The sequence below is a fragment of the Nomia melanderi genome, chromosome 2 (genome assembly GCF_051020985.1).
Source record: "Nomia melanderi isolate GNS246 chromosome 2, iyNomMela1, whole genome shotgun sequence".
NCBI lineage: Eukaryota > Metazoa > Arthropoda > Insecta > Hymenoptera > Halictidae > Nomia > Nomia melanderi.
In genome coordinates this window covers 25,676,125-25,695,150 of record NC_135000.1, presented here as the reverse complement: position 1 = coordinate 25,695,150, position 19,026 = coordinate 25,676,125, and the positions used below count along the sequence as shown (strand labels likewise).

The 19,026-nt window shown below is 41.4% G+C and overlaps 1 protein-coding gene across 1 annotated transcript in view; it reads left to right on the top strand.

The window, feature by feature from the left end:
- The window catches only part of Msx (homeobox protein Msx), a 39,349-nt gene extending 23,981 nt beyond the window's left edge, over window positions 1-15,368 (top strand). The window contains exon 3 of the mRNA XM_031990968.2: window positions 11,811-15,368. Coding sequence (XP_031846828.1) covers window positions 11,811-12,056 — 246 coding nt within the window. The 3' untranslated portion in view covers window positions 12,057-15,368. The remainder of the gene's footprint in view (window positions 1-11,810) is intronic.
- The last annotated feature ends 3,658 nt before the right edge of the window (window positions 15,369-19,026 follow it).

Genomic DNA, 19,026 nt, shown 5'->3' with positions numbered 1-19,026 from the left:
TATATTTATTTGAAACTATTTATTATGGTATATTTATTACAAACTATTTATTTCGGTATATTTTTTTGAAACTATTTATTTCGGTATATTTATTTCAAACTATTTATTTCGGTATATTTTTTTGAAACTATTTATTTCGGTATATTTATTTCAAACTATTTATCTCAGTTTATTGATTTCAAACTATTCATTTCAGTATATTTATTACAAACTATTTATGTCGGTATATTTATTACAAACTATTTATTTCGGTATATTTATTTGAAACTATTTATTTCCGTATATTTATTACAAACTATTTATTTTTGTATATTTATTTGAAACTATTTATTTCAGTATATTGATTTCGAACTATTCATTCCAGTATATTTATCACTTCCATTAAAAAACAATAAACAATATAAACAAAACTCTCAAAATCCTCCTACCAATCAACCTATCGACACTCCCATCGAACGTCACAAGCCTTTCAATCTCCCAACCACAACGATCTCAAAACTGATACACACAAGAAGACATTCTCTCACTTCCACATAGTTTCTCTAACGAAAATAGTCCCTCTGCCGTCCACACAATCGAAGAAACACCCTGCGCATCAATTAGACCATTCCGCCGTTCGCAGGTACATAAACAGCGTTCGTTTCGTCGAAGTTCATTCTTTAAACCGGCAATTGGTCATTATCGTCCGGACAGTGGTAGGTACCTCAGGTTCTGTTCCGTTGTTTCCCCTCTCACTTTCCCCCCGCCCACCGGCCCTTTCCCCGGCGCTCGGCGTGCCGTGTTTCATAATTGCCAGGCTGGTACCGCGGTCGAAAACGAGCGAATTCTCGTCCCAGCCGTTCGCCAACGGGCGAGCATCACATCGTACGAGGTAATTACACACCCTTCCGCGGAGACCGGTTGGCAATTAACATGATTGACGTTAATTAAATTGAACGTAATGAAATGATATTATACTTAATGTTTGTATCAGTCGCGGGGATCGGCGCGCGCGCGCACGGCGCGGCGACGCATTGTTCGGCGAAGTGTGTCGCGGCGCGTTTGCGAGAGGGTCGGGGCCCGCTCGCGAGACTTTTCGAAACGCGGCCGGGGATTCTATTCGGCGTCGATGAAGACGTCTGCCGTAGGAATCGCATCGCTAGCATTCTGAGAGTAGTTGCGCGGAGGTATTACCTGCAGGAGAGACGTTGGACATCGAAGAATTCTGTTTCAGCGATTGAGCCGCGTTCTCGATCGAAGAGCGAACGGAAGTTTGGTACTTGGCTCAGGAGGTTGTTGATTGCTTCTTGTTGCTTTTGTTGTAACGTGTTCTTGTAATGGTTCGAGTAGATTCGGATGGTTATGCTTAGTCTTTGGTGTACTTTGGAGTAATTCCTTCTGTAGTTTCCGCCATTTCGGTTTCTATTTTAGTCCACTGCTTTGGATAATCAGTTTCTATTGAAATTAGTATTCTGCTCTAGTTTCATTCACGGAAACCCGTAGCACTTCTAATTAACCCTTTGCACTCGAGCGCCTTTCAATCGCCATTTGGTTTGACCGAAGAAAATGATGAAATTTAGAATTCAATGTCAAATTTTATATAATGTATCGACACATGGAACATCGAAATAAACTAGTTCTGTCACTTAATTTATGCAAGGTATTTCTTTATGTTAGTTGTAAGACATATCATTGATATTTAATCAGAAAATAATGAATATTTGTTGAGAGAAATATTCTCGAGTGCAAAGGGTTAAGTTGGAAAAAATGTCATCTATATCTCATAAAATAAATTGAATACTTCTAGTGACAAATGTTTGGAGTGCTAAGGGTTAACCCTTTGAACTCTGTGGGTTCCAATATTGCACCAGTTCTAACATTAAATATTTTAATGAATTTTAAGAAAACTACCTTAAGATTATTAGATCTTCCAAATATAGAAAGTTTGTACTGAGAAGGGAATTAAAGGTCTGAGAAATGTTATAACATTATTAATTCTCAGTAGGACTACCATTAAAATTGGCAGGAGTTGCTGACATATCACAAAACTATGTGGAGTGCTAAGGGTTAACCCTTTGAACTCTGTAGGCTCCAATATTGCATCAGTTTTAATATTAAGGTAGTTTTCTTAAAATTCATTAAAATACTTAAGATTATTAGATCTTCCAAATATACAGAGTTTGTACTAAGAAGGGAATTAAAGGTCTGAGAAATGTTATAACATTATTAATTCTCAGTAGGACTACCATTAAAATTGGTAGGAGTTGCTGACATATCACAAAACTATGTGGAGTGCTAAGGGTTAACCCTTTGAACTCTGTAGGCTCCAATATTGCACCAGTTTTAATATTAAGGTAGTTTTCTTAAAATTCATTAAAATACTTAAGATTATTAGATCTTCCAAATATACAGAGTTTGTACTAAGAAGGGAATTGAAGGTCTAAGAAATGTTATAACATTATTAATTCTCAGTAGAACTACCATTAAAATTGGTAGGAGTTGCTGACATATCACAAAACTATGTGGAGTGCTAAGGGTTAATAGGCATCCGTTCGGTAAAGTGTTAACAGCATGAGAATACTCCCGGCGAGACTAACACAGAGCAGATACTTAACGAGGCTGGGCATACGTTGTCCCCTGACACGTGTAATAGCCGAAAGGACCGTCGCGATGCGGCTATTATCGTGCGGCTAGCGTGTTCAGATACACTTTGCGCATTCATTACAATGCATCAGACGAAATGAAGCTTCGTCGTATTCATTTGCTTAGATAAGCTACGATCGTCCCGCCATCTCCTCGCCTCGTGTCCTCGCCGCCCTTCCGAAACGCTCGCGCGGGGACGCGCACGAACGCGAACACCGGTCTCCCGCCCCTCCCCGCGCACCCCGCCCGATCATTATTCACCCGCGACGAAGAGGTATGTTCGCGATTTAGGCTGCGATATTCACGCCGTTAGAATGCAATTGCGCCCGTTCGTGGAAATGCCTTCGAGAACCAGCAGGCGCAAGGGGATCGATCCACGCATCTTCGAAAAATCCGCTTTACCGCGAAACGAACCGTTTTCCAATTAACACGTTCAACGCCGGCTAATCTCGGCTACTGGAAACGCGGGCGTCGGTGATTGTATCGATACATTTTTAAACATCGATCAACGCTAGGTTTACGGGCATTTATTGTACAGTTTGTTCTATTGTTCCTGGGGAAGTTGATATTCGTTCATTTAGATTTTGGAAATTGTAGATGCAGAAATAGACAATCAGGACTCATATTCGTGTAATTGGATCAACGAAAACCGAATAAAACGTTTACCATATAATGTTTATAAAATTCAATCTGCGTCAAATTGACGCGTTCCGTAAACCTAGTGTTAAACCAAAATTTCTAACTTACGGAAGAGAATGTGGGATTCGATTTTGTGAATTTTACTTTGGATTTCTGTTATACGTATCTAGAATATTAAATGAACGTGGGATTAGCAATTAACCCTTTGCGGACGAATGTCGACATTTCAGAGATCGAATTTTCGTAGTTGGAGCACTAAGTGACAAACAAATGATTTAGTTAGTGAAACAACAAGAGATTACTACGTAGTTTCTAGTTTATTACTAATTTATCGTAGGTTATTACTAATTTTAAGAGATTAATTAAATCGACATGTAATTTAGCTTCATCTGCTGAAGGTTTTGTATATTTCAAAGAATCTTCGTCCGCTAAGGGTTAAACGATAGACTAAAAATCTCGCATTATCGCAAGGTCGGCGATAATCTCAATGTGTTAACACGTTTGTTGAGAGTGAGCATTAAATATATTTTTAACACGTTCCCTGCCAGACTGTTTTTTGAAGACTTTTCGTTCAGGCTTTACAACTGTATTGTTTTATTTCTGGAGTATGCCTTACAATAATTAAAATAGTGCAAAAATCGTAATTATCAAGGAAAGGGTCTATAGTTTAAGATGCATAACAGAACAAACCAATAAATTAATTTTTCTAGGAATTAGTTTAACAAATACTTGGCTGAACATTATTCTACCGATCGAGTCGCATCCTCGCACATAATATTTTTTTATGATGTCTATATTAGTTTAAAATAAAACATTTTAGTTGAAATATATTTAATATTATATTTATGTGACAAGTTTGTATATAATCAGAAAGGGATATTACGGTGAACTTTGTAAAAACATGGCAAACATAAATGTGGTTTATCCACACAATTATTCCAGAATGTTGCAACTTTCACAGTACAGTTTCTTGCCGATTGGGAACCGCATTTTTTAATGTTAAAACAAATCGCGGTAAAAAAATTCACGCATCAGCAATAGTATTAAGATGACCATAATTGACTGCATAAGAAATTTTTAAAAAATTCTTCATTTTACAATGATAATACCAAATGGCTTGAACGGAAAGTGCAGCGTATTAATGGCAAGAAGTCAGTTGTTTTTCCCGAGGACAGCCATTTTTATTGCACGCACTGAGCGTCTTTTCTCTCTCCGCGTCGTTCGGCAGTTCGTAGCAAACGTTCAAACATCGAACGTTCCGTTTTTAGTATTTGTAAATCTCCGTAATACATATTAATAAATATACACTTAGTTTTCAAACTGCGTTGTATTTATTTGTGCAAATAAATATTCAACGACGTTGAGTGCCAGGAAAAACCGCGTTTTATGCGTCACTTATCCTCTGTATAGCAAAGGTATAAAACAAGAATTATTAATTCTTTGATATGAAAATTCTTACATTACCATATTATCTAGTCGTTTACGGAATATTTATATTCAACAGCAATTATCTTCCAAGTCATAATTATTTTCTTGAAACTTGAAAGCTCCGGTGATCGGTGATATATAGATATACAGAGTGTTAATTTGTAGCGTCAGATTTTTGTGAACGGTGAACATTGGAGAAGACTAATTGTTAAATGTTTTTGTTTTATTTCTGCCCTTGTACACTACAGACTATAGTATGCTACATGGTTGAGCTCGTGTTATTTATATTGTACTATCAATTTGGTAGAAATGCAAGAAAATTGTCTAATAACTAGAAAGAATATTACTTATCCCACTAAAATTGAGAAAAATCGGAAAATGTCAAACAGTCGACGTAAAGCGTTCTCGGACACCGGTTAACACGACTGCCACGAGAATTCCGAGCGTTCTGTAATAGTAAAATTGATTCCTTTATAACAGAGGAAAATAGTATTAAAAATAATTATTAACGTTTTCGTATCACAATACTCATATTACAGTATTATCTAGCTACTTGTGTTAATATATTTTGATTCAATATCAATCTTCTCATTATAATTATTTTCAAGCAATTTAAAAGCTCCAGTCACCGATGACCACCATGTCATTCAACACGTTAACTCTCTGAAGACGAAGACAAAAAGCTGGCAACATATGATGTTAAATTATACATTCAATGCTTAAACAATGGAAAAAAGGGAAGCTATACACTGATCCCATTCAATTGAGCTAATTAACCCTTTCTCGTCAATATTTCACATTACAAGCATCCATTATCTTCCGACGAAATATTAACAATATTATTCGCAACTTACATAAAATCTTGCATAAAGTATGGAGCTGTTTTATTTCTGTTTCATTTGTTAATACCTGATTCAACATTTTATATTGAACTTGTCAGTTCACAATTTTCAAAGGGTTAAATCATTCACAACTTAATATTCCAAATATGAACCTTTCATCTCGAAACGTCGAAAAGGGTTACCGCGACTCAGTAAACGAACCGGTTATCGAAAAATCGAGATTACCGCAAGCGACCAACGTCACTCCGATGAACCGAAATCGGTCTCTAAAAGTGCCGATTTGCATAAGTACCCGCCGCGGCGGATGTTAATCTACTCTCGCGGCGCGTATGCATAAAACCATCGAACCGAACAGCCTCGTTCCACAATCCGCCGATAATTCAACGCTCGTTTAGAGCGTACATTGCGGCACGCACCGAAACAAGGAAGCAGGCGGAAAACGCGGTGTACAAGGTGGTGTGCCGCGGCTGAAACGTTGCAACTCGGCTCCCTGGAAAATTGCACGGCAACGCGCGGCGGGCGCGTCGGCGTACGACCGTGAAAAACGGAAAGTCTCGGCCGGCCGTGGAAAAAGCCGCCTGAGAACACCGCGGCCCGTCTTCCCGCGCGGGTGAGGCCGGGTAACGATTTGATTGCGCATTGTCACGCGACGCCAGATTTCTAACTTTCTACGGGACGACCGCCGCGGCCCGGCAATCCTCTCTCCGCGCCCTGTCCGCCTCGCCTACGCGCGCTACACGCGCCTGATTTATTAAGGAGACCGCGGATTTATATCGTTTTTTCGCATCTCGCGTTTTCATTTCGTATCCCCGCCACCCCCGCGGTCGCGCGCCGACATTATGCCGATTTCAGCGATCCGATTACGGCTCCTTGAACTCGTTACAGCTAGCCGGCTAATGCATAATTCCCGGCGGAGACCGCGCGCGCATTACCGCCGAGAAAAAGTAACGGCTCGGATTGCGATGGGCACCCCGCGCGACGCGGACTGATAGTAACGCTTTGCTGATCGCCGGGCTAAAGGTGGCCAAGGGCACCTCCGCGCCTTGATTTTTACAATGATACCCGCAGCGATACGCGATGCGCTGGGAACTATTGATACAAATTGGATTTGTTTACTTGCGAACGCGCCGTCGCGCTTGGCGTCCTTTCGGATTGTTGAGGTTGTGGATGAGAATGGTGATACTGCTTTCGGATGGGTGGTTGAGGTTGCTGGTGGCTGGGTGGTTTCAATTATTTTGTCTGGGGTTGGCTGTTTAGCTATTGATGTAAATCGAATTTGTTTCGTTGTGAACGCGCCGTTGCGCTTGGGATCCTTTGGAATTATTTTGTTGTGAATGGTTGAGGTTGTACTTGGGAATGGTGAAACTGTTTTGGGATGGATGGTTGAGGTTGTTGGTGGCTGGGTGGTTTCAATTATTTTGTCCGGAGTTTGTTGTTTAGCTATTGATGCTAATTGAATGTTTCGTTGTGAACGCGCCGTTGCGCTTGGGATCCTTTGCGATTGTTTATTGTGAATTGTTGAAGTTGTGGATGAGAATGGTGAGACTGTTTGATGGATAATTGAGGTTGTTGGCGTCTGGATGATTTAATTATTTTGTCTGGAGTTTGTTGTTTAGCTATTAATGTAAATCGAATTTGTTTCGTTGGAAACGCGCCGTTGCGCTTGGGATCATTTAGAATTGTTGAGGTTGTGATTGGTTGAAGTTGTGGATGAGAAGGTTGAGACAGTTTTGTTAGAATTACTTTGTCTGCAGTTCGATTATATTGTTCAGCTACTGACGCTAATGGGATTGGATTTGGAATTAGTGGCTTGGGATTCTTTGGAATTATATCGCAGTTAATGGTTGAGGTTAGTGTCTGGATGATTTGGTGTCGCTTTGAATTACATTGTCTAAAGAGTGATTATGTTCTTCAACTATTGATGGAAATTTGATTTGTTTCGTCGTAAACGCACTGTTGCGCCTGGGATCCTTTGGGATTATTTCGTTGTGAATGGTTGAAATTGTACTTGGGAATGGTGAAACTGTTTTCGGATAGATGGTTCAGGTTGTTGGTGTCTAGATGATTTGCTGTTGATTTGAATTATTTTGGCTGGAGTGTGATTAGGTTATTTAGCTGTTGACGCAAATTGGATTTGATTTGTAATTAGTGACTTGAGATTCTTGGAATTATTTCGCGGATAATGATTGAGTTTAAGAATAAGAGAGTAAGAATTATTTTATTTGGAGTGTGATTATATTGGTTAGCTGTTGATGCAAATTGGATTTGATTTGTAATTAGTGGCTCTAGATTCTTTGGAATTATTTCGTGGAAAAACGATGGAGTTTGCGGATAGGAATGATGAAACTGTTTTTTAGAATTATTTTATTTGGAGTGTGATTATATTGGTTAGCTGTTGATGCAAATTGGATTTGATTTGTAATTAGTGACTTGAGATTCTTTGGAATTTCTTCGCAGATAATGATTCAGTTTGTGGATAGGAACGGTGAAACTGTTTTGTTAGAATCATTTTGTTTCCAGTGTGATTATGTTGGTTAGCTGTTGATGCAAATTGGATTTAATTTGTAGTAAGTGGCTTGAGATTCTTTGAAATTATTTCGCGGTTAATGGTCAAATTTGTGGATAGAAATGGTGAGACTGTTTTGGGACGGATAGAGTTTGTACTGCCGTGTAGTTTGGTAGTTTCTTTATATTACTTGTTAGGTGTGAGATCATGCTTATTACTACAAATTGGACTCTCAGCTCAATAAATGGTTGAATTTGTACTTATGAAAATTGAATCTTGTTCGCAATAAATAACCGAGTTTGTAGCTGTCCGCATACTTTCGTATTCCCGTGAGTTATTTCGTTTGGTATGTGATTACGTTATTTATTAATACAAATTAGATTCGTTCGCTAATAGTTTAGCCTGCCTATCTCTCTATCTGCGTAATTTGGAATCCATTTAAATGATTCAATTTGATATAAGATTAGATTCCTCATGTAAATAGAATCCGTTTCTCAAGAGGCGGCTGAGTTCCTATGTATACGACTCGGAATTCCTTTGAATTATTTAATTCGATGGGAGATTGTATTGTAGAAATCTGCTCGGTGTAAAGGAATGTGTAATTCATGTGAGTGCGTAAATATTACTTTCAACTAGACGTCTGATATTTAAACCTACAATCTTGCCGTTAATGAAGGCTGTACATACAGTTAGTTATGATCTTATAATTATGAGTTATGTTTCAGTTGAAAGACGCGGAACATTCGAAAGATTTATAACTTTCTTAACATCCATAACGTACGAATAATACCTATCCGCATCTTAACTTCCCGGACGATTGAATCCAATCAAGCATAAAACTCGATATCTCCAAATTATATTAAACACTTTGATCTTCGAATCCTTTCCGCAGCTAAAAGGAATCGGACAATTCAAAGGATATTTTCCAATCGTCGCGAATGGGTAGAAAATAATTGTCACCGATCCGCGATATTCATTTCCATCCGGAGATCGCGATTCCGATCTTTTAATCTCGAGTCGAGGTTACAAAGAGACACCGAGGAATCACGGGAAACGGTTCCAAACCGCCCCTCGCGGATTCCGATACCAGTAATCGTTACATCACGCATAAAACTTTCATACTTTTACTATTTCCTTCAATGTTCATAAAAATAATTGCCATGAAACGGCCGCATCAAACGAAACAGCCGATCTAATTAGCACCGGCACCAGCGGAGCTCGGAGGCGGCGATTAATTCGCTGATTCTCGAACTCGTTAACCGTGCATCGCTCCCGTCTCTCTTCGAGTGGGAAATTTTCCGGCGTACGATTCTCAAAGGGAAACCTCTATTAACCGAACAACACCTCGACGATGGTCCTCGTGTCGCTTCAACGACGAAGGTCGAACGTTGGATGACTGAATGAGTAACAATACGGAAATCAGTGCGATAAGAATGTATCGTAAAGTATACGAACACGCGTTTTCCGATGTAGCTTAACTTTTTGGCCAACAAATGGTGAAATGGAAAATACTGTCGATCTAGGAAGAATATTTAACACGTCGTGAACGCTTCACACTTCTTTCTTTACAGAAATAAGCGAACATTTACTAAAATTTCAATTATATTTCAGTAAGATACGATTCAGCTTCGTGAATAACTTCCAAAAGCAGCACCCGCATCTTTTCTAATCACAAAAGAGGAAATCAGAAAATCAACCATCTAGTTCCAGCGTTAATTCCCATTAACCCTTAATCGCATTTAAAATCTCAAAGGGTCGATACTCGATTAAAACCTCTTCGACACCGCTCACGCCTAAATAATTCACTGAAAAAGCTTCAAATCACCGAAAACTAGGCGTATTACAAGTAATTGTCTCATAAAGATCATTGCCCTTAATGAATCAGCCCAAACGGCGGCCGTTTGTCCGCAAGAAAACCGACAAGAAAGAAACGAAGAAAACAAAGGGGAGAAAAAGGCGCAAAAGAAACTAAACAGAAAAACGTCTGTTCGTTTGGGAGCCGCCTAATTCGTCGAAACTGTCCAAACAGGGAATTGTCCGGCGAGGCTGTGCAAACACAATTACCGGCGAGAAGGTTCGCCGCGCGGCGCGGCGCGGCGCGGCGCGTCACGTCGCGAAATTCGCCGCCATATTTTTCCAGCGGGTCGAGTTTCAACGGCGGAATTCCTCCGCGGACGGTGCTTTCACCAATTTGAGACGGCTAATTACGCGCTAAACGGTCGTTCATGCCGCGCCGGGTTTTCTGCTGCGCCCGCGTGCCCCTTCGACGGATCACGCTCGACGGTTGCCCCGCCGATCGATACCGTAATTATTTAATTATACGCGGACGTATCTGGCCGCTCGTCGACAAGCATCCTCCTCCGAACGATCCCTGGCATTTTCTTCTTGCGATCGTGACTGATTTCCATCGGTGTAATTGGGTAGATAAATATTTGCCGGTAATGTGTGCGACGAGAACCGTTCCGCCGAGACCTGTTAGCTCCGTTCTGGGATTTATGTTTCTTAAGGGTTAATCGCGGGATCTTGCTTCCCTCGGACGACGTCGGCCGGTTCTCTCCCGTTCTTTTTTCCACGTTCGCCGATCGTTTCAGCGGTGTTCCCAACGTCGTTCGCTGGCCGCGTTCACCTCGTGGCTTCCAACGATTTTGCACAATAGTTGAAAGCCGCGGTCGGTTATGTAAGCGAAGCATTCGAAACTCTTTAATTAAACGACGGCGTTTTGTAACGCGGACACAACGGGCCCGAACATCGCGGACACGGATTCATTTGTCCGAGCGAGTGTTCGGGAGCCCGGCGGTTCGATTAGAATTTACCGCGGCGCTCGATCGATTAATTCCTTCTTCCCTCGTAACGCGATTCGTCGTAAATAATCGCGAACGCTGGAAAAAAGAATCATTCGCGAACGATTGGGAGAATTTTCTGGATTATTGAGAAACAACGGGGAGCTTATTAGCTAACCTGATACACTTATCGGTGACTTGATTATGAAATACCTTCGAATATTGCGTAACGCGAAAATATAATTAACGCTAGAACTACGAAATGAGTCAAATTAACCCAATCCTGAATTCTTCTATAACTATCAACAAGATAACAAATCCCTCTCCGAGAGAATTAAAGAAATTTATTAGCACGTTGACTGCCGCGCGATTTGCCGAGACAAATATGGAAAATAAAAATGTATCAACTTATGCCGATTACGTTATTATTAGGTTTGAATTGTCGAATGCCAGTGCATTAAGTCGTATTACTTATAGTATAGAAAACTTTTCAAATCATCGTTCAATCGAATGAATTATAGTAATTCGATTTAGTTGAGGTCACCGGTGACCCCGTGGCATTCAACGTGTTAACCCTTTGCGGAAGGTTCTTAGGAATGTACAAAACCTTCAGCAGACGAAACTAAATTATTTATCAATCGCTTAATCAATAGAAAAGGAAACTGTGCAGATCTCTAGATGTTCGAGTAATTAACTCACTCTTGCGGCTTGGTCTTCTAAATACGAACATTTCATCTCGCCGAAATGTCGACAGTCGTCCGCAAAGGGTTAACAGTAACGACGAATCAATCAGAATCTCAATAATATCACATTCTCAAAGTTCCCATAGAAAACTCTGAAAAATCTCGTTATATTCGATAGTTACAGGCGAAAGGTTACTTTCTCGATATTCCTCAAGACGAATCCGACCCTCGTTAGAAGAAGATAACCCGAGAATTTCGAACGATTCCAGGTCACAGTGTCTAACGATTAAGCCGCATTTCCCTGTTCCAGGTGAAGATCTGGTTCCAAAACCGGCGGGCGAAGGCGAAACGGCTGCAAGAGGCCGAGATAGAGAAGCTCAGGCTGTCGGCGAGGCCTCTGTTGCACCCGAGTTTCGGCTCGGGCCTGATGTTCTCCGGAGTGGGGCCCCCTGGGACACCAGGAGTGCCTCCCTTCATCGCGGCGGCCATGGCTAGGCACACCCATGTCGCGGCCGCGGCAGCCATGTTCATGGGGCCCCCTGGACACAGGCCTTAATAAGGCAGACTCGGAGCCGCGCGAGCCCAAGTCGCTCGTACCCTGCGCCCTCCGAGCGGTTCGGCGACGGTGTGCCGCAGGATATCGGACTCGCCAGCTCCCGCAGGATCCGGAGGATCGAGACGGCGGCGCGACGCCGATCCCGCCGGAAAAAGGATCCCGAAACCTGTTCTTCCGAGGCAAAAATGAGACACGCGCTGCGGAGACTGGAAGCCTGGAAAAAGAGGATCTCGACGTCGTTAGCCGTCGGTGGCTCCGGAGGCTTCGGAGCGGAGGAATCTCGAGAACGAATTTTCGGACGGACGTTGGGAGGACTTTATTCGAGGACGTTGCGCGAAGTTGTCTAGTTCGAGGACGAGGAAGAGTATCTAGTGTCTAAGAGGAAGCAGCGAAGTCAGGTTTCGGGGGATCCGTTCAGCTTGTGAAGAATTCGGTTTAACCTGTGATACCTCTGGAATAATATTCCTGTGAGAAGGTCTAGGGTCCAGGTACCTAGACGAAGGGACTCGTAGTGGATTTTCGGAGAAGCTGAGATTGTTCGCAGGATATCGCGAAGTGGCGAAGACTCGGTGCAGAATCGAGCTCGGAGTCAACGGCGACGTTGAAGCGACACGAGAGAATTCAAATCCTAAAGTTCAAAGCCGTCATCGCCGCGCTTCCAAGCGGACAGCGAACGCTCCGTCGAAATCGAATCGGACGGAACGACGCGTTCGCCGTCGCGCGATGTTGCGCGATCCCGGATTCGACGGAGACTCCGACTGTACTCTCGATTGTGCGCGAAATCGGCAGCGAGAGAACGAAGAGAGGATTCTCGAGTGTCGGAGAGACTGTTCGTTTATCCCTCGGCCTCTTCATTCTCGCTTCTCCGCGGAGCAGAAGCGTTCGCGAGTGTCCGAGCAATCTCGCGGGAGGATTAACACGTTGAACGCCACGTAAACGCCACGTAAACTGTTTTCATTAACCAAATCGAGATTCTTGACACATCGCGTACCGGAATTTTCAGAAAACTGAATTGTGATGGCAATTTTCACCGAGGTCAACTTAATCACTATATATAGAAAAACTCAGATATATTGTTATGTAATATATTTCAAATAGATAATTCGAATCAGATTTTATATTTTCTTCAATGCTGTGGTAATTAGCGAAGTTGCATAGCTAAGTGTCTTTACATAAAAACGAGACTTCTCGTTACCTGTACGCAATGTGTTAATTGCTCCACTGTTTCTTATATCTCGTATACAACAAAATTCAGTTCGATGCGTCAAGAAAACGAATATCCAAGTTTCTATAAAAACAATGTTACTCGAGTCCAGGTGACGTGGCAGTCAAAGTGTTAACGCGTTGACTGCCACGAGAACCTTCGGAGCTTTGTCTCGCTTATTCTTTCGTAGCAAAGATGGGGAACAGATATTTATTATTTAGTATCGGAATGCTTACATTACACTGTTACCTAGTAATACGAAATATTCCCATTCGACATTAGTTATCCGACAAATTGTAATTATCAAGTAATTTGGGAGCGACGTGGCAGTCGACGTGTTAACCGTTTGGATGCTAAACTTTTGTGGATATTTACCAAAAATGCGGAAGTGATTGGGTGCGTATGCAAAAGAATTAATAAGAGTACTTACCTAATGAGATCACGAATATGTCATTACAAAGAAATATCAAAAAAGAACATTCATTCAAATAAATTTACTTTATTTCTCGAAGAATCTAGCAAGAAAATTCTAATTGATACCGACGAACAGAAGCGCCTCCGCAATTTTGCGTTCAGCACTCAAACGGCGAAAGACCGAAGGATCCAGCCCGCGAAGGGATCGCGCGGCGCGGAGCGTTTAGAAAGTATTTTCGAAGGCGTCGATCTCACGAGGAAACACCGATTGTACATATTGTAAATAGCCGTGTTAACCGTAAGTGTACGTATGTATATACACGTAATATACACATACATAAACATATACATATACATATACATATACATATACATATACATATATATATATATATACACGACACACGTGTACAGGAGAGGCTTCTCGCGGTTTCCGCGCGAGTGAGGAACGTTAGACCGAGACGCGGGAAGAGACGGAGGATCGGCGGAACCGCGGACGGGAAAAAGATCGACGATATTCGATCCACCTTAGGCTTAGGCCGCGGACTCGGCATTTCAATTGACCCGCTCCGTTCGGCTCGTTTATCCGCGGGGAAATTTATGGGTGAGATAATTGACTGACTCGAAAGAAATATCCGCTGTATAACCGATGACTTCTCGGGAACCGCTCCGATAGAAAACAGGCCCGGCCCCCCACCTCCCCTCCCCGCGACCCCCTTTTCGATCAATTATTCGACTCGAGTCGGTGAACTTCGCCGCTGCACGGTTGTCGTCCACTTAAACTTTCGCGCTGCGTCCATCATCGGGTGGAACTTTCCCGGTGAAAAGCCTCCCTCGAGGGGTGAATTCGCGATCGAATCATAGTCTCGCTGATCGGGGAATAAGAATTTCCATGGTCGAAGCGAATCGAAATTAAGACGCGTTCGGATCGAAGCTCGAGCGTTTCGGATATACGTAAACATGTCAATTTTCAAATCAAATCTTTCGCGCGAACGTCCTATGAATTAAAGATCCGAATTGACGTCAGCCTAACGAAAAAGATGTGTATAGTTTGCGACGCGAAGGTTGAGCTTGATTATTCGATACTCGGTTCGTATTTGATGTAGAATCTGGAGCATCGAATGGTTTCGATGTTAGAGGTACTTTCTGTTGAAAGTTGCTGTTCGAGTGATGTTTATTAGTTCGATGTTTCTCTTTTGGATATTTTCCGTTGAAAGTTTCTTTGATGTTCGAATGATATTTATGCTTTCATAGCGGAGTGTACCGTGATGTTAAGCGGACGACACCGTTGACGAACAGGAATTACCACGGGAACCGAGGCAGCCGCGACACGACGCGACGAATTCGTAGGATGTAATCTGTTGGTCCGATCGCGACGCGGAAATTCGCGCGTCCTCGGCGAGCGGGAGCGACACGGCGAGCGTGAACGGTGGTTTTATTGCGAGCGTAAGGGGCTACGATACGAAACCCGAAGAATCGTGTACATACGCGCGCGAGCCGGCGCGGCGAGCGCAAGCCTGCCTCCGGGCACGAAGTGAAATGTAAATTCTGTACTGTACGTGTACCCGCGATCGATCGAGGGAAATGGTGGCCAGCTAGCCGCCGGGCGCTGACGCTGCGAGCCAGGCCCCCAGGATGTACCTAAGCGCCCTGTATAAATGTAACATGATATAATTTATCCATGGAAGTATACCATAGCGAAATAAAAGTGATTTCAGTATTTACGCAGTCTGTGTTTGCCATTCTTGACGCGGGCTGCCACGATTCCTCTATTTCATCGACGCACTCTCTTTCGCGGTCCGAGCGCAGTTAACACGTTGCCTACCGGAATTTTCAGGAAAATTAATTTTGATGGCAATTTTCACTGAGGTCAACTTGTAACGCTATACATAGAGAAACTCAGATATGTTGTTATGTAATATATTTTAACCGTTTGGATGCTAAACTTATGTGGATATTTACCAAAAATACGTAAGTGATTGGGTGTGTATGTAAAAGAATTAATAAGAGTAGTTATCTAATGAGATCACAAATATTTATATAAATAAATTTACTTTGATTTATTTCTTGAAAAACATAGTAAGAAAATTATAATTGATATTGATATGTAATTGATTAAATAGATAATCAATTCGAATCAAATTTTATATTTTTTCCAATGCTATGGTAATTAGCGAAGTTGCATAACTAAGTGTCTTTATATACAAACGAGATTTCTCGTTACCGGTACGCAATGTGTTAACCGTTTGAATCCTTAATTTTGCAAAAACTCGAAAACCAAGCGGCGCGATCGCGCTCCCTTCGTTTCAATTTAGAAACTGCCTTACGCTCTTCTATTTTCACAGAAACAAGTTTCAAATAGCGCGACCGTTACATATTTCCAGTCCCAGGCGAGTAATAACAAGAATAACAATGAACACTTCGAAAGGGAAGAGTTAAATAAGCTTCACCTATACCACAATAGACTGGCACTTTTAGACAATGCGACGGAAAAACACCATCGCGCCGCTGCGACTCGAACGGTTACCATACAAAATGTAATTGCGAGGGTGACAGAATGTATCATTGAAATGTTACTAGTCAATAGTAGACTCTCAAGAAGAAATCACTTTCACATTCCAAGCATCCGCTCTACAACATTTCTTCAGTTTAGTTCACAATATCTAAAACTCCCAAATAATCAATCAAGACATCATCGATGCCTCGCGAAGTCAAACAAACGTGATATAGAAATAACCGACACAACCAATTACTCCCTCTGTAGAAGGTAAGTCCGAAGGCATCGAACCCGGATCGAACAAAGTCGTCATTACGACGGATCGATGAAAGAGAACGAAAATGGGAGACAATAATCCCTTGGTCTCGATACCGTGGCAACGACCTTTCCCCTCGGCAGCGTGCCCTGAAAGAAGTATTATGTCGCTGCGTAGAGATCGGTCGGGGGGAGAAGGAAGAGAAGAGAAGAGCGTTCCGTTCGAACGCGAAATGTATCGCAAAGTCATCGGGCGGGCAGAGAGCCGCGCCGCGGCTCCCTCTTATATGGCAAGTAGTCGAGGCAGCGGTATAGGGCGGCCGAAAGTGTCCGGCAGATAATTAGAAATATGTTAATCCGGCGTAGCCGCTAATTGGTTTTTGACTAAATTTTTAATTAAGTCTTAAGCCCGGGCGGCGCGCTGATTTATCGTGGCCCGGGACCCCGGGGCTAATTATAAAATATATACGCGCCGGGGCCCACGCACACCGGACGCCGCGCCGGCCCGGCGTATCTACACGGGCCCCGTTCGCCTGTGTACCCACCTGTCCCGAATAATCTGTCCATGAGCGTCGACGTTCGGCTTCCTACTGGGACCCGGAGGAAATCGAGCGCGGCTCGAATCGATGCTCGTGGATATGTGTTCCTTTGACCGTTGGCACTTCGGATTGTTTTGTGATCTGTGCAACTGCAACTAATTTTTATAGTATTTATATAGTATTTTATGGTTTTTAGTTTTATTCGCGTATTCGTGGTTCATAGCCGACTGGATGGGAAATTTGAAATCAAGTATTAACTACAGAAGTTTCTCAGTGGAAATATGGAGTATTTCATAACGAGATGTTTCTGGAAAAATGTTGCGCATTTCTAGTGAGAAACTTCCGAGTGCAAAAGTTAATTACAATAGTCTGAACGACTTACCAATGCGTTTTGATTTGTATACATATTAATTTTTATTCACGTATTCATGGTTCAGAGCCAACTGGATGAGAAATTTGAAATCAAGTATTAACACTAGAGAAGTTTCTCACTGGAAATACTCCATATTTCATAACGAGATATATTTGAAAAAATGTTGCGCATTTCTAGTGAGAAACTTCCGAGTGCAAAGGGTTAATTACAATAGTCTGAATAACTTACCAATGCGTTTTGATTTGTATACATTTGTATTTTTATTCGCGTATTCATCGGTGGTTCACAGCATTGCCAACTGGATGAGAAATTTGAAATCAAGTATTAACACTACAGAAGTTACACATTTCTAGTGAGAAATTTCCGAGTGCAAAGATTTGTTTCCCTTACGCCTTAACCCTTTGCGGTTCATTCATTTTATTAGAGTGCTAGGCAGGTTAACTTACAGAACGAAATAAGTCAATTTGAATGAACGAGAAAAATATACGATTGCAATGAATTCCTTTGTTTGCTTGTGAACACAAATTAAAATTCGAAATTCTTGATATATGGTATCTTTTAGAGCGATTCCCTACGTGAATTGCAATTGCAAGAACAGTTAGTATGTCAATGGAATTATATCTAGTGGTACTGGACAGTGGACCGCAAAGGGTTAACCCTTGGCACTCCATATTGTTTTGTAATCTATCAGCAACTGCAACGAATTTTTATAGTATTCCTAGCGAAAATTAGAAATACTATATTTCTTCGATCTTTTATTTTCCTTCTTAGTAAAAAATTCGGATGGAAAATCGAATAATGTTAGGGTAGTTTCTTTAATATTCATTAGAATATTTAATATTATAACTGGTGCAATATTGGAGCATAGAGTTCAAAGGGTTAATCTGTTAACCAGTTCAGTGTGGAATTTAGTTTGAAGAATCTCTCATTGTGCGCGCAATAAAATCAAATGAAGTGTATACTCGTTAAATGCAAGCCAAATGCACTTGAAATATATCCTAACGAAAAAGTGAAGCGAAACGAAGAGGAATTACATGTTTGTCTGAAAAAATAAATAATCCATCGTTGAAAAGGTTAGCACCATTAAGAGTTTTAAGGTGACGTGTATACTCGTCAAACACAGTTAACTGGTTAATTGCGGGATATGGCGTTGGAAATCTGCCCGGGAAAAGGTAATTAACACGTTGTTGACCGGTCACGAGTTAACTCGTGTTTGCACTTGCATTAGCTGTTTCAATTTTTGAAACGCAGGGCAATATAGAATATTGCAAAATATACAAAGTTATATACAAGATATGCCGAAAGTTTCATTTCAATTCATTACTTATGAACAAAGTATGTAAGTTTTTAAGTAGAATTTAATCAAACATAAATATTACTCAGTTCCCCTGAATTCAAATGAAACATTATTCTGTTGTCAATGATTATGCTGTAGGACAATAAAATATTTAACACTAGAACTACCGAACAGTCAAACTTTCTGAAATTTTTCTATGGAAGCTCCAACAGTGCTACTATTGAGATTTCTATTTATTTATAATTCGGTTTGCCTATTGCTGAATCAATTTCTATAGTAATATCTGAGGGAATTATCTGTTATGTTTTTCATAATTATTAGAGAAGCAATCGGGAATCGGTCATTTTGACCTCTCTGGTAGTTCTAGTATTAATATATTATATTGTTTAAT